Consider the following 15,010-nt stretch of genomic DNA (forward strand, 5'->3'; position numbering starts at 1 on the left):
ATTGTCTTAACAGACAACTCGACTCACAACCTTATAGTCTGCAAAATAAAGGCCGTGAACTAAATCACTGTCGTTCAATTATGTTTCTTTGGTACCTGGACCATAACCATGAAATTGTCATCACAGGTTTTACCCGTGAGTCCGTGACCGCGACTATATTACTTCCATCTCAGAATTTACCCGTCAAGTCAAGGACTTAACATCCCAATGACTTAACAACAACAGACTTACCTTTATACCACGACAAAGGTAATTCTAGTATCATTGCTGGTGATCATGCAACACTATTGCTGCCCAATAGGAATCTCTTAGCTAAGTTTCATACTTACTACTCCCTCCGTCCCGTAAAGATAGAAAAAGTAGCTATTTTTTTTGTCCCATAAAAATAGAAAAAGTAGTATTAGTTAACTATAAACTTATTAAAATACCCTTATATCAACATTAATTGATTCAGAGTTTCAATGTATACTTTTTATGCATCTAAAATTCTATTGGCTAATATGTATATAGTGGCTTTGGGTTGTGTGAATCACTAATTTATTATGATTTACTTCAAGAAATTAAAAGGACAATTTAGGAAAATTATCATAAATTACCTATAATTAACTACTTTCTTAATTTTTGTGAAAGAGCTACTTTTTCTATCTTTACGGGACGGAGGGAGTATGATTTATGGATTTAAAACAGTTGAATATTCATATTCAAAAGTAAACACGTAAACTCACAACACTACTATGTTTGCTACTTAGTCCCGTTGTATGTGTAATAAACTCCCTAGAGTCCTGGTTTTGTTTGCCTCACGGCTGGTCGGATCAAACATATAAAACATACAAGACAAAACATCAATACACATTTCCTATGTAAATTTTTAGGTTTGGAACCTAGTTCCAGATAAAGCATACAATCACATTAACACATCACACTTATTGTCTCGTTCTTTTAAAAACCGTATGAACAATTCTCACCCTTGAGAAAACGTTCAGACTTCGCTTTGGAAGTCCTTTTAGGTATATCAATACCTAAATAAAATCATTTAATAGTATAGATTTGATTGTCAAAACAATTCACTTTTACTTTTTTAAAGTTCGTTTAAAATGTTTGGTTTTATTTTTAAAACCTCCTTTTAAAACACCTAGATTTAGGTTTAAAAACTTTCATTCAAAACGTATTAGGTCCGATCGAAGAACACATCAAACTACTAGGAAACCCTCCTAGAATTGCCCCCAAAAGTCATCCCCCTTTGATGTCTGACATGCTGTGCATGACACAGCAGGGGGGTGCATGTTCGTGCAACATCAGCTGCACGTTCGTACAACTCCTTTGCTTCACATTCGTGCACCCATGGTTTCCAGCCCGAGAAAGCTCAATTTCCCGGGAAATCCGACGTGATCGGGACGTCCAAAACGTTGCAAAATATGAATTTAACATCCTAAAACACATATACACAATCTAATCACAATTCAGACGTTTAAATTGATCGTTCGGATTGATAACAGTTTATAAACGAATATATATTCGATATGTATCAAAATAATCTTAAAATATGGGATTAATACCTCGATTAATCAAGTATTAACAGAAGAATTGAAGTTAGAATCGATAAACAGACGATTCAGCAGAAACCCTAAGTCTCGCCTGTTACATAGAGAGGAAGCAGCTCTTTGCTTTTGTTTCAAATGAAGAAATGAGTTTATGATTCTCATTTGATATATATACATTTGGCAAAAGTGCAGTTTAGTACTAGCTCAATACTGCACTTTAAACGAACTTCTTAACTAGTCGTCTGTAGTTCAAACAGAAATGACTTCCGAATTTCGTGAAACTTTACCTAAAAATCCAATAAAATATAAAACAAATAGAAATATAGTTATTATTCACATCCGACTTATATTTTTTTTTTAATAAATCATTTAAGATTAATTATGTCTATACCAATCCCGCCTCATGAATTTCTACATCCAAATTTTATGAAGTTCTAACGATAACCTTTTAATATTATATTGCGAATATTAAGACCAAATATATATTTGCTCGGGACTTATAAATTATTTTATTTCTAATTTATAAGCTTTTCTTAGCCCCGTTAACTATATAAATATTAAAATTTAAATTCATAAAATTTAAATTTGAAATCCTATAGTCACAATATATTTTTAGGGACACTTGAAAATTAAATTATATTTCAATTTAAACTACATACTCCCATCTTATAAAATATTATACACATGATATTTTGTATTTCCTTAATATTACAGGATGTTACACAAGAATTGGTTACCAACCAATCTACATTTGAAGGAGCATTAGGGCATCCCAAGAGTTGTTGAAAATTGAAATTTGTTGGCGTAACAGCAACGGGCAACATGATCTTTTATGGATACACATCTAGATCTTTGGCCACCACCTGCTCAAGCCATTATGTTGCAATATCCTTCTCAAAAATACTATAGTTAGTTCCCTAATTGGTGAGGAAATTGTGCTTGGAATAGTAAACTTATTAAAAGAGTGTTTCTAGAATCAGAAGCGGACGCCATCCTAAAATTACCAATCAGCTTTAGCCTGCCAGAGGATCTTTTCGATGGATCCATATGAAAGATGGGAACTTCACTGTCCGGTCTGGATACTATTTATCACACCCGTACTCTAATGTTAGATTATACATTCATTAAACATTCATTATCATGCATTAAAATGATAAAGTCTATTTAGTCAGTCAATTAAGGACTCAATTGAACTGGAAATTTGACGATAAGTTAATTAAACTAATTCGAATGAACACAATATAAGGTTAGGAACTAAAGGTGGACTAAAAGAACACATGAAGGACTTAATGTTCATTTGTTCTCTTTAATATACTTATAGTTATCATGTTAATATGAAATGACAATTATATCTTTAAAAAAATTTATGTGTCAAAACTAAGTTATATAACTTAAGTTATTTTATTAGAGGCCAAAACTAAGTTACTTTATAGAGGCCTAATGTTCTGCCTACTAAGACAAATTTGTTGTCAAGTTTATAATCATGCATAAATCATATAGAAATCTATTTGTATGAGCTGAATTTAGGTCAATCCAGTATTAGATATCTATATCTAATATAAGGATACACACACACACACATGTGTGTGTATGTGTGTTTGTGGTTGTGATCGTGTTTTGTGATTTACATTACTCAATTAGGTGCTCGTTTTGGCAACGACAGTGCAAGTAGGAAGTAAGGCAACTTGTGACGATATTTTGGACTGGTTTGGTTGTTGTGTGGTCAGTAAATATACTAGCCCTTGCTACTAAAATTAATATGCTATTTTAATTTTCCAAATGTCAAGGTTTATTGTGTTTTAAATAGTTATATATGGCTGTTTTGGAATGCATGTAAGGTGTTCGATGAAATGTCTTGTTTAAACATTTCAAATATTACCTTTTGCAAATGTTGTTTATAATGAAAGAAGTGTTGATTTGAATCTATATAAGTATTTGATTTTTGTAAAGTTTTGATGTTTTTGATTTAATAATTATTTGTTTATGAATGTGTAATGCTTTCGGCAATTCAACAGTCGTTTGATTTGGTAAATTTGAAAGTGTTTGATTTGGTTAAGTTCTGAATGAGAATTTGAAATGGTTTTATTATTGAATTATATTGAGTTTTGATGAAATGATTTAATATTTCTTTTATATGATATACCTACTCTGTAATGATATATTTGGGAGGTGCTGAGTTGTGATATGCACATGGTTATGTGCTGAGTTAGTTATATGCACACGTGAGACATCATGAGTTTCTATAAACATTTGACATAGGGCACTTGATTGATGATCAGTGAAGGGAGAAGGGTTGAGCCGTGCTAATGATGGAGAGTTAGCCGTTAAGTGTGCCTAGATATGTTGGTTAGACTATAGATCAGTGTTGTGCTCCTGATTACAGATTTATGGTTTATATAATTGTTACAAGGTAATATATCAATGTTATAGTTGATGATTGATTCAAACTCTGTTTCATATTTAAAGTGAATTGTGTTGATATCGTTTATATTTGTAAATCCTTTCGTGATGTTGTATTGAACTGTTTTCTAGTATTTGTTATTATATGATATACATACTTTAAGTATATAAATGTTTTATGCTTGTTATGTCTATTTATTGAGCTTTCGCTCATTTTAGTTGTTTTAAAACCTTTTTAGTTAGTAGTGCAATCTACAGTACAATTGCCTAGAGAGGGATTTGGGCACAGAGTTTGGGCTTGAGACATAGAGATTAGTCACATCTCCGAATTTTGAGATGCCTTGATGTTTTGGTTTAGAATACAGTATTTGTACACACACACACACACATATATATACATACATACATATATAACAAAATATATATATATATATATATATATTTTGAATCACATGTTTAAAAGTTTATAACAAAATATTTTATAAAGGTTTTTCGTATATTGGTGCTTAATTATTTATATTTCACCTATTACAATTGTGATTTGGAGATGAAGATATTTTAAATAACTGTCAATCTCGTGCTAAGTAAGACAGGGTCTAACACTATCAACACCAAATAGCTGTGGTGGGTGCAAATGGGTGCGGTTTCTCTCTTAATAACGTGGATAGAATCTTGAAAATTGACCGGAAAGCTAAGGTTCTACAAAAGATCAAACACTTCTTTTGGTAGCTGAACAAAAATATCATTCCCTACTTTGAAGTGCTTATAACTCGTGGTGTTTAGTGCGAGACTTGTTGCCCTCGATGTGGTAGCGAACCAGAATCAATATTATACGCACTGAAAGATTGCCAATGGATTAGAGGTTTCTGGATATGCAGCTCGCTAGGGCTTCGAGTTGTTTCATACCAAAGCCCCAACATCACAAGTTGGGTGTCCGATGTTCACTTAACGCTTCCTAATACAGACTTTGAGCTTTTCATCACGATGTTGTGGCAACTATGGAATGAAAAAAAATATGTTGATCATCGATCAAATTACTAAACTAACGGAAATTGTAACTCAGCGATGCATTGATATTCAAGCGAGTTGTTTGCGACCCAAAACTGCAGTCACGACAGCCACAGAAAATTGCCACCGACGTTGGCAGCCCCCTATAGAGGACAACATTAAACTGAATACTAATGCAACCTATAAAGATGGCTTCACCAAGGTTATTATTGGAATTGTATTTAGAGATGCCACAGGCTTGGTGATGCTCTCAGCTGCTATGCCGTTTCAATTCTTCAAAGGCTGCAAATTGCGAAGGACTGTTATTTTAAGCGCGTAGAGGTGGAATGTGATTCAAGTACGGTGATCCGAAAGATAAACTAGCTCTTTGTTGATCGATCTCATCTCGGGGTTATCTACGAAGATATCTAGATGTTGTGTAGTTCTTTTGTTAGTATAGGTTTCTCTTTCATGAGCAGAATGTAATACCCCAAAATATTTAAGCATTTAATTGGACTACGTGTCCAGTCCTGTTTCGCCAGTGTGGCGATATTGGAAATAATTTTCGAGAAACTTAATATTAAATTTCAATTCTAAAGTTAGAATTAGAATTAGAAGGAAAAATGTCAAGAAAAGCTCGAAATAAGGTACAGGGACTAAAGTGGTAATTTAGCCACTACGACTTAAAATGGAAATTATTTCGCCAAGGTCCGCGAAATGTTTTATAGTATATGTGGTAAAAGTTTCGGGTCAATCGGAGACCTTTTAAAATTTGGACGCGGATACGTTTTGGGCTAAATTGCAACTTTTGAAAAGTTTAAGGGCTAAAGTGTAAATTAGCCAATTAAGCCTCGAGAATAGCAATTAAAGGATTATTGATGGAAATAATAATTTTGGGTAAGTATTATTTATTTGGATATAAATAATACGTAAGTAATTGAGTTAGAAGGATAATTTAACCATTTGGTTAATTATTAAAGTTTAAAAGAGAAATGGTTTAAGTTAAAGAAATGAAGGATTGAACTGGCAAATTTGCCAAACTATATATACACATTTCCTTAATCATAAGGAATCAGAGAAGAAAAGAAATCTCCAGAAGGAGAAAAGAAAGAAAAGAGCGATCGTTTCGATCCGTCGCTCGATCTTCGTTTCTCGTCCGTTTCCGACGTTTAATAGCTCGAATCGATCGTATTCCAGAGGCGAATCACGGTAAGCTTGTCGTTTTACCGTTTAAACGGATATATTTTAAGTTATATCGATTCAATGTTTTAGGCCACGAAACGATTATATCGTTTTAATCGATATTAGAATTGGATTATAGTGTTTTGAGCTTAGATTAAGTGTTATTAACACGTTTGGAGCGTTTTCACGCCGGAAGCACGTCGGAATGGCCGAGGGCGAGTGTTACGCGGGCGCGTAACATAGTTACGCGGGCGCGTAAGTATGTTACGCGGGCGCGTAACTGTCTTACGCGGGCGCGTAAGAATGTTACGCGGGCGCGTAACTATCTTACGCGGGCGCGTAAGGACTTTGCGCGGGCGCGCAACTATAATGCGCGGGCGCGTAGAAAGACTATGCGGGCGCATAGTTTATGTGAAGCACCTATACGGTATTTTCACCCCGCTATGACCCCGTTTTCCGACTTTAAGAGTGTCGGACATCAAAAAAGGAAATACGGACCCCGAAAACGATAAATTTAGATATCGAACATGACGTATTCGATTAGGGTTTCGAGATAAAAGAAACCTATGATTAGGAATCAATGAATAAGAGATATAACAAGTATCTCGCCTAAGTCTTAGAACACGATCAAAGTTAAAAGACGTATTTAGAATAAGATCGAGTAAACCTAAGTTTATAACTTAGGGTTTTGATACTAAGCCTACGTTTATGGATTAAACGTACAGGTAACTTGACTAAGTAACTGAAGTATCAACGAGCTACCAGGCCGACGAGCTGGATTAGCTATGTGATCAAACGACGAATGGAAGTTCATGGGATCTTTATACTATTTCGGAAAGCGGTCACTGTGAGTGGCAAATTTACTTTCGCGTATTATTAGTATAAAAGTTATTTTCATATATATACGTATATTGTTTATACGCATCGCATTACATATGATTGATTGAGATGTTATATGTTTTATCAAGTTTATATATGAAAGACTAGTATGCGATCCGAAGAAACTAGCTACATATTGGGTGTCAATAGGCTGTGTGATCACCAGTATTGAGTCAGTCTAGTATGTTTGCATTTGAGAAATGACTTACCACAGCTGGGAGCTGATGATGATTATGAAATTTACGTGGCTGGGCCACCAGCGAGTTGGACTCGCGATTGATATTTACGATTGGGTTTTTGATACGAGTGAGTACTCGGCTACAGTGTAGTCTGGAGTCCCCGTATCTAGTGGCTGGGCCACCAGCGAGTTAGACTCGCGATTGATCTTTACGATTGGGTTGAATGATAATGATTATTCGAGAAATGTGTCGCATGTTAGGATATTAGTTTCGTACGGATCAAATACATGTTTATATGTTTTATATTATTATTTTCTTGAGATGCGATGCTATATTCTTATGATAATACCATTAGTAAAATGCAGACTCACTCAGTATTTCCCCAAATACTGACCCCTCACCATTGTTGTTTTCAGGTGATCGGAGTCGGATCAGATAGACCATCTCCTTTGTGTTGGAAGTCGTTTGACTTGCACAAAGCACGTTGTCCTTTAGAGCTGCAGTAGTCCGTAGGTGTCTATATGAGATTTACGTTTATTTTCAAACGGTATTTGAAATGTGAATTCTGATATAAGAAGTTGTTTCTAACAGTTATGTTTTTAACCGTTTGATTTCGTCAACCAATTACCATATGTGGAATTTGTAGTGACTGTGACTAGAAGCAGGGCAGGGCTGGATGTGGGATATCGCACTGTAAGACCCTAGCTATGACGAATCATGTTTTAATGGTTTTCAGAAAGTAATATGAGGTTTTGATATTTATTAATAAAATGTTTAAACGAGCTTTCTGAAAACGTTTTATATATAATAATATGTTTTTAATTGCGAAAAATTAATAACGATTTTTAGGCTTGCTACGGGTTTCGGAGCTACCACTCCCATTCCCTAGCGCCGGTCGCGGCTCAGTAATTTGGGTCGTGACACAGAAATGCCAACAAGACGACTCATATGTTGGCTAAATGGGCACCGAGCCTAACAGAGTTTCGAATGATTGTGGAGGATGTTCCCGATCATATCTTGCCGTGTATTTCTGAGGATTTTACCTCTCTTTTGCATAAGTAAAATTGCATTATTGATGATAAAAAAAGTACTTTATGTTCGTGTGCGTTATATGGTCATTTTGACCATGTCTAAAATTAATTAGAGCTAATTAAATGTTGTTATTTGTTATTTAATAAAATAAAATTATGTTAATTTATAAAAATAATGATAAATAAAGTCGGAGGTTTATGATGTGTGTGAAATATAATATTAAAAAATGTACTAGTAAATATATATGAAATTTTAAAAATAATAATTAAATAAAAGACTTAATAAATATGAATAGGGCATAATAAGATAAACGGTATTTTTGGAAAATTAAAAATTCTAATTGAATATGAAATTATACCAAACACAATATTTAATTCATTTTATTTCATTTGAATGAATTCTACCTTTAATTTTTTTTGGGTTTGTTTGGTTTAAATAAATTTTAATTTTTTTATAAAATTCAGTTGATTTTTTTACAAGATATATATTTGATTCAAATGAATTTAAATTTAAATTTATACTCTAAATACAATATTTAATTTAGGGTTAATTACATATAAAATCACCACCTTTACACGAAATTGCAAAAATAACACGACCTTTAAAACGTGGCAATTCAGGGCACCACCTTTCATTTCTTTTCAAAAACAACATGGGCACATTTTTAGTGGCGTTTTTGCTGACGTGACATGACACGTGGCACTCCCATTGGGTGTCCAAGTCAGCAAAATTTTATCTAAAAACGTGCTCATGCTATTTTTGAAAAGAAATGAAAGGTGATGCCCTGAATTGACACGTTTTAAAGGTCGTGTTATTTTTGAAAATTCGTGTAAAGGTGGTGATTTTATATGTAATTAACCCTTTAATTTATTTCATTTCATTCAAAATATTCATATTTAAAATTCGGAAAATCAACATAAAAATTTATTTTCAAATGATTTTATTTAAAAATAAAATGTATTATACATTAAAATTGATCCAAACAGATCCTTAAAATACCAAGTACAAGAATTCATTTTTCATTTGAAGTGAAATTCATGCGAAAATGAAATGAAATCCAAGTGAAATTCATATGAAAATGAAATGAATTCCGTTTTCTTGAAAAGAAAAAAATTCCTGGATCGAACCAAACAGTACTTGAGTGTAGCGTTTAAATGATTGACGATATTAATATCAGTTATAATTTCAGATTCAAAAAATATTAGATGGTTAAGTGAAAATTGAAGTAAACATGAGGGTTACATTTGTACATTTTCCTTATTAGAGACTGCCATTTCTTCTACAGTGACACTATATTGACTCCAATTTTAAACCGTTGGATCAACAGATCTAAAATTGAAGAGCCCAAACATAAAACGCCATCAAAAATTCCCAATCGATACCCTTTTTTCTAGACAATCGAAGCATCGGTTCGATGCGAATGTTAACCATCAGTAGACTCCGATTACAAGCAGCAACAATGTCAAGCGCGACAATGTTATCGCCTGTTAAATCGTATTCTTCGTCGTCACCAATTGTCTTTAGAAAAACGCTTAATAGTAAGCATGCACTTACTAATGGAGCTGGACTTATCAACCGGAATCGCGTCGTGTTTTCTCCTCGATTTTCCGGCGCCGCTGTTTCTCTCCGATGCTACGCTTCTTCTGCGGTGTTTGATCGAGTTAAGGTTCAAAATCCAATCGTTGAAATGGACGGTAATTTTATTGATTAAACCTCCTTTAAACCCTAATATTTGTTCTGCTTTGTATTTTTTGCTTAATGGAATGCTGTTCTTTAATTGTTTTTTTTTTGGATTTAAATTTGGTTGATTTGCAGTTTAGTGGAATTGTGGTGTTATAGTGTTCATAAAGTCTAAAAATTAAAAAAATTCAAAACTATTTAGTTTATACATTGTCCTCTCTCGTCGTTGTAATGGAAATTTGGAAGAAATGAAATTATGCCTAAACTAATTGAATTCTGCAAATATTCAATTTACCAAACAAGGACTGAATTATTAATTTTTCTTAAATTTTGTTGACTAGGTGATGAAATGACAAGGGTCATTTGGAAGATGATAAAAGATAAGGTATAAATATAGATGTTTGTCTGATCACTATTCTAATTTTGTAGTATATGGAGAGAGTGTTATAATTTATAAACATGTGGTTTTTGTGTTGCAGCTTATAACTCCTTATCTGGATTTGGACATTAAGTACTTCGATTTGGGAATATTGAATCGTGATGCTACTGATGATAAAGTCACTATAGAAAGTGCAGAGGCGACTCTTAAGTAAGCTGTTGACATCTGAAGATAAATCCCGGGATTCCTAAATATGCCTGGCTTGTTATTAAATTATCTTTATTTTTTTTATATGCTGCAGGTACAATGTTGCTGTAAAATGTGCTACAATTACCCCCGGTAAGTTTTCTTTTTGCATTATTTTTCCATGTATCTTTAATTTACCAACGAATTACAGTTCCCGACACAAGCTGACGTTGGTGAATGTTCTAGTTTATGCACTAGATGCTATTGGTACATTACGATAACTTTAATTAAGATAGAATCTATCAATACTGTTTATTGTTGAATTTATGTCATTATCTGCAGATGAGACCAGAGTTAAAGAATTTGGCTTGAAGTCCATGTGGAGGAGTCCAAATGGGACTATAAGAAACATCTTAAATGGTACGACATTGGTATATGCATATCGCATCTATTTTTTAATTTTTTTTGGTTAAGGGTGGCTGAAATGGAAAATATCAACATCCAAGTTACTATTGTCAAAATTTCTCACTTTGTGAACTGCCACTGATATCAAAAAACAAGAGCCTAGGATTATTTTTTTTTGCTTCTAAAGTTTTTTTTAGATAATATTGTCACATCTTCGATTATAGACTGCCTCCACTATATACAGGGTGGATTTAAATAGTGGATTGAAAGAAGTATCTATTAGCTAGTTGTTTCCTCCCCATTTTGGTTATTTAATTAAATGTTAACTTGATTTCCTGAATTGTTTGTCAGTGCTCACTCAACAATCATCTCAAAATGCTAATTTCATGTCAAAATACTTCTCTCTTTCTGCTCCTTCCATATATTTAATCGCTAATAAGATGGTTTTGGGAGGATAGAATTATCATTGGTAGCTGTTGACTATATGCAATATTTTTTCTTGATTTTGAACAATCTATACTATTATCGCTCTACCACCGAGCTAATAGCCCATCATAAGGGCCTCCGGGCGCTGGATAAATATGCCAAAAGCAAGAGAAACCCCACCCCTCTTTCTTTTTTCGGCCCCATATCGCCACGCGGGAGAGACATTGTACAGCAGAGAACTATGAAGTTTGTAGATTTCGTTTTCTTTATGTTTGGGCCATCTTGTTGTGCATGTGTATTTATTTTCTGGATGTGGCATTCTTGAAGGAGGTGTCTTCTGTATAATTTCTTTTTGTGCAACCTTTGATGTAGATGCTGGAACATGAACATTTTCTGAGAATTTAATTGAGATATTTTGATAAATGTTATGTGAATGAATCTAATGGACAAATTTCTTTATTTTCTAGGCACTGTATTCCGTGAACCTATTCTGTGCAAGAATATTCCAAGAATTATTACTGGTAATGTGCTGTTTCTGATGTTAAATTAGTGTTTGTTCAGTAATTAGAAGCACTATGCAGTACTTATGAACTGGTCTGCAGGCTGGAAGAAACCTATTTGCATCGGCAGACATGCCTTTGGTGATCAATATCGTGCCGTAGATGCCATTATCAAAGGACCAGGAAAGCTTAAAATGATTTTTGGTGAGCTTTCACATTTCTATTTTCTAGCTGAAAAGCTTCTTTTCTCGAGGGCATTGATTGTCTTAAATGCCTTTTCTGTTTATGCAGTTCCAGAGGATGGTGAGACTCCAATGGAACTTGATGTGTATGATTTCAAGGGCCCTGGTGTAGCACTTGCTATGTATAATGTTGACCAGGTTTGTATTAATCATGCATACATCCTGGGGATGCATCTTACAATGTGTAATTGTCTGCCTGATTTTTGTGTATTGGTCAGTCTATTCGAGCTTTTGCCGAGTCATCAATGTCATTGGCCTTCGCAAAGAAGTGGCCTCTTTACTTGAGCACCAAAAACACTATTTTGAAGAAATATGATGGCAGGTAACTGTTTCTTGTTGTAATAAGCTTCTCATCCCACATGCCTTTGGAACTTATCTCTCTTGGATTTTAAAAGTGAAGAAATGTACAGTAATATTTACTCTCAGCTTTTTGTAGGTTTAAGGATATATTCCAAGAGGTATATGAAGAGAAGTGGAAGCAGATATTTGAAGAACATTCGATATGGTATGCTCAAGTTTATCATGTGTATGCTTCTTTACTGTTATCAAATGATTTATGGAGTTATCTGCTTTCAGGTACGAGCACCGTTTAATTGATGACATGGTTGCTTATGCTGTAAAGAGTGATGGTGGTTATGTCTGGGCCTGCAAAAATTATGACGGTGATGTCCAAAGTGATTTACTTGCTCAAGGTACTGTAACTGGTCAATTAATTTCTTTTCCTTAGAGATATTATCTGCTAGGTAAATAATCATGGCAAGTGAACCTCTTAAAGCGTTTATGTGTTGAATAGGGAAACTTTATTCTTTAAAAATGATGTCTTCTCCAATTATGTGTTGATACATAGAGAAGCTGAGATGAAAGTTGAACCAACAAAACTAATGCAAAATGATATGCTTTGTATATGTTTTCTTGTGTAGTTTTAGTTTATTGCTGTCCTTTTATATTTAATATTGTCAAGAGCGAATAGACTCAGCGCTTCTTATTTGTGTTATTTGCATATTAATCCCAATGTGTCACGTTTGTAGCAATTTAATCCCACTCTTTAAAACGTTGCATCACACATCCTAATCTTTCAATTTTTGGCATTGTGTAGCATATTTCCATTTTATGACGTTGTTTTATACAAAACGGCGCATTTTTGTACATATTTGTCAGCTTTATTTTTGGTGAGAAACAACCGTAGGCTACACAATGCAAAAATGCGAAAGAGTGGGATGTGCGGTGCGACGTTTTAAATGGGATTAAATCACCACAATTGTGAAATGTTGGGATTTAAATTGCAGATAACCTTTCTGATTACAAAATGACCTTAGGCGTTTACTTACTATGTAATGTAATCGCCTGTTGACCTATTTAAAGTAAATTTTCTCTTCGTGCAGGATTTGGCTTATTGGGCCTCATGAATTTAAAGTAAATTTGCTCTTTGTGCAGGATTTGGCTCATTGGGCCTCATGACATCTGTGTTGGTTTGTATCAAGCTGTTTCTTGCTCAAAATTAATCCTTAGCTCCTTATTCTTTCTGTGATGGTGCGACATAACAGTAAGTGCGGACTCTGCAGTTATCATCCGATGGAAAGACACTAGAAGCTGAGGCAGCTCATGGGACTGTAACTCGTCATTTTCGGTTTTACCAGAAAGGACAAGAAACTAGCACGAACAGTATTGCTTCAATATTTGCATGGACACGAGGTTTAGAACATAGGTAATTTTACTGCTTCCAGTTGAAATGATAAACATATTTCATGTTACGGAGGTTTGATAGTACAGATGCACTCTTGATGTCATTTTTTGTGCTCCGCTGTTTAATATAATTTTTACGAGAATGTTGAATCTCTCTACTCGGAATTAGTAGAATCATACTACTCTACCCGGAAATAAAGATTAGATAGGTCCAGGTGCTGAAACCTGCTTTTTTGATAATCCCATTATATATATTCGGACATTTTAAGTTTCCAACTTGTATGTTTTGACCGAAACGGATCATGTATCAGGGCCAAATTGGATAAGAACGAAGGGCTGCTGGATTTCGTACACAAGTTGGAGGGATCATGCATAGAAACAGTAGAAGCAGGAAAAATGACAAAGGATCTTGCTATTTTGATGCATGGCTCTAAGTAAGTGGCATCTTATCTGTACATTATCTATGCTCAGCCTCAATTCTGATTCAGTAGCTTGTTTCCTGGGTTTTCTTCTCTTTGGTGAACACAGTTTGAACTAATAAAAGTCGCATAATGTCTCATATACCACTTATCATGCTTCCCCCAATAGTAAGTAAGAAACAAAAATAAACTTGGACTGTCGGTTCTATCTAGAACTCGCATACAAATTCAAAATGGCAAAATTTGAAGCATTTGAAGTGTATATTTTTGTTGATTTATTTCATTAACTTGTAGCAATAATCCTAAAATATTTCTTATGACTAATGAATGCAGGGTGTCGAGAGAATTTTACTTGAACACAGAAGAATTTATTGATGCTGTTGCTCAGAATCTAGAGTCAAAGCTTCGGCAACCTGCAGCTGTGTGACAAAGCTTCCTGTTGTTATGTGTAATCATAATTATTTATTTGCATTGTGTTCCCATTTGGTACAATTTTTTGGCAGATAAATGTAGTTTGTTAAACTAATTTGACCTTCAATTATAACACCGGTATGTAATAAAGCAAAAATTGGCAATGCCAAAAGTTGTATGCGGAACTTGGCTATGTTTACATGCTGATTGAAGGTTGGTACTAATGTAATTTTTGCAATGCAAAAAACTTTCCGATTCAAAATACTCCATTTGTTTTTTTTGAGATACACCACTATAATTTTTTTTGAAATGAAATACATTATAATTGATTTGTTCAATTTTTTCTTATATTTCTATTTACTGTGCGTTAAAAAATTGGGTTTTTACACAAACAACCTACTTTTCCTAATATATTATTTTTATACAGTGTCTATTTTGACATATTAAAACTATTGTACATGCTATAAATAATTACTTTT

At 33.9% G+C, this 15,010-nt stretch overlaps 1 protein-coding gene across 1 annotated transcript; it reads left to right on the top strand.

The window, feature by feature from the left end:
• The first annotated feature begins 9,540 nt into the window (after positions 1 to 9,540).
• LOC126674334 (isocitrate dehydrogenase [NADP]) lies at positions 9,541 to 14,795 on the top strand. The gene is made up of 15 exons (XM_050368772.2): positions 9,541 to 9,894; positions 10,222 to 10,265; positions 10,360 to 10,469; positions 10,561 to 10,598; positions 10,788 to 10,865; positions 11,744 to 11,797; positions 11,879 to 11,980; positions 12,068 to 12,156; positions 12,237 to 12,340; positions 12,455 to 12,523; positions 12,595 to 12,710; positions 13,453 to 13,487; positions 13,581 to 13,723; positions 14,013 to 14,135; positions 14,454 to 14,795. Exons 1-15 carry the CDS (start codon positions 9,615 to 9,617, stop codon positions 14,545 to 14,547), a joined length of 1,479 nt encoding a protein of 492 aa, XP_050224729.1. The 5' UTR covers positions 9,541 to 9,614; the 3' UTR covers positions 14,548 to 14,795.
• The last annotated feature ends 215 nt before the right edge of the window (positions 14,796 to 15,010 follow it).

This window comes from Mercurialis annua, linkage group LG3, assembly GCF_937616625.2.
Source record: "Mercurialis annua linkage group LG3, ddMerAnnu1.2, whole genome shotgun sequence".
Lineage (NCBI taxonomy): Eukaryota > Viridiplantae > Streptophyta > Magnoliopsida > Malpighiales > Euphorbiaceae > Mercurialis > Mercurialis annua.

Excerpts from the sequence above, each read along its gene's own strand:
- LOC126674334 (XM_050368772.2), top strand. The coding sequence starts at position 9,615 with ATGCGAATGTTAACCATCAGTAGACTCCGATTACAAGCAGCAACAATG. Across the intron at positions 13,724-14,012 it reads ACACGAGGTTTAGAACATAG|GGCCAAATTGGATAAGAACG; the intron begins GTAATTTTACTG and ends ATCATGTATCAG. Across the intron at positions 14,136-14,453 it reads ATTTTGATGCATGGCTCTAA|GGTGTCGAGAGAATTTTACT; the intron begins GTAAGTGGCATC and ends TAATGAATGCAG.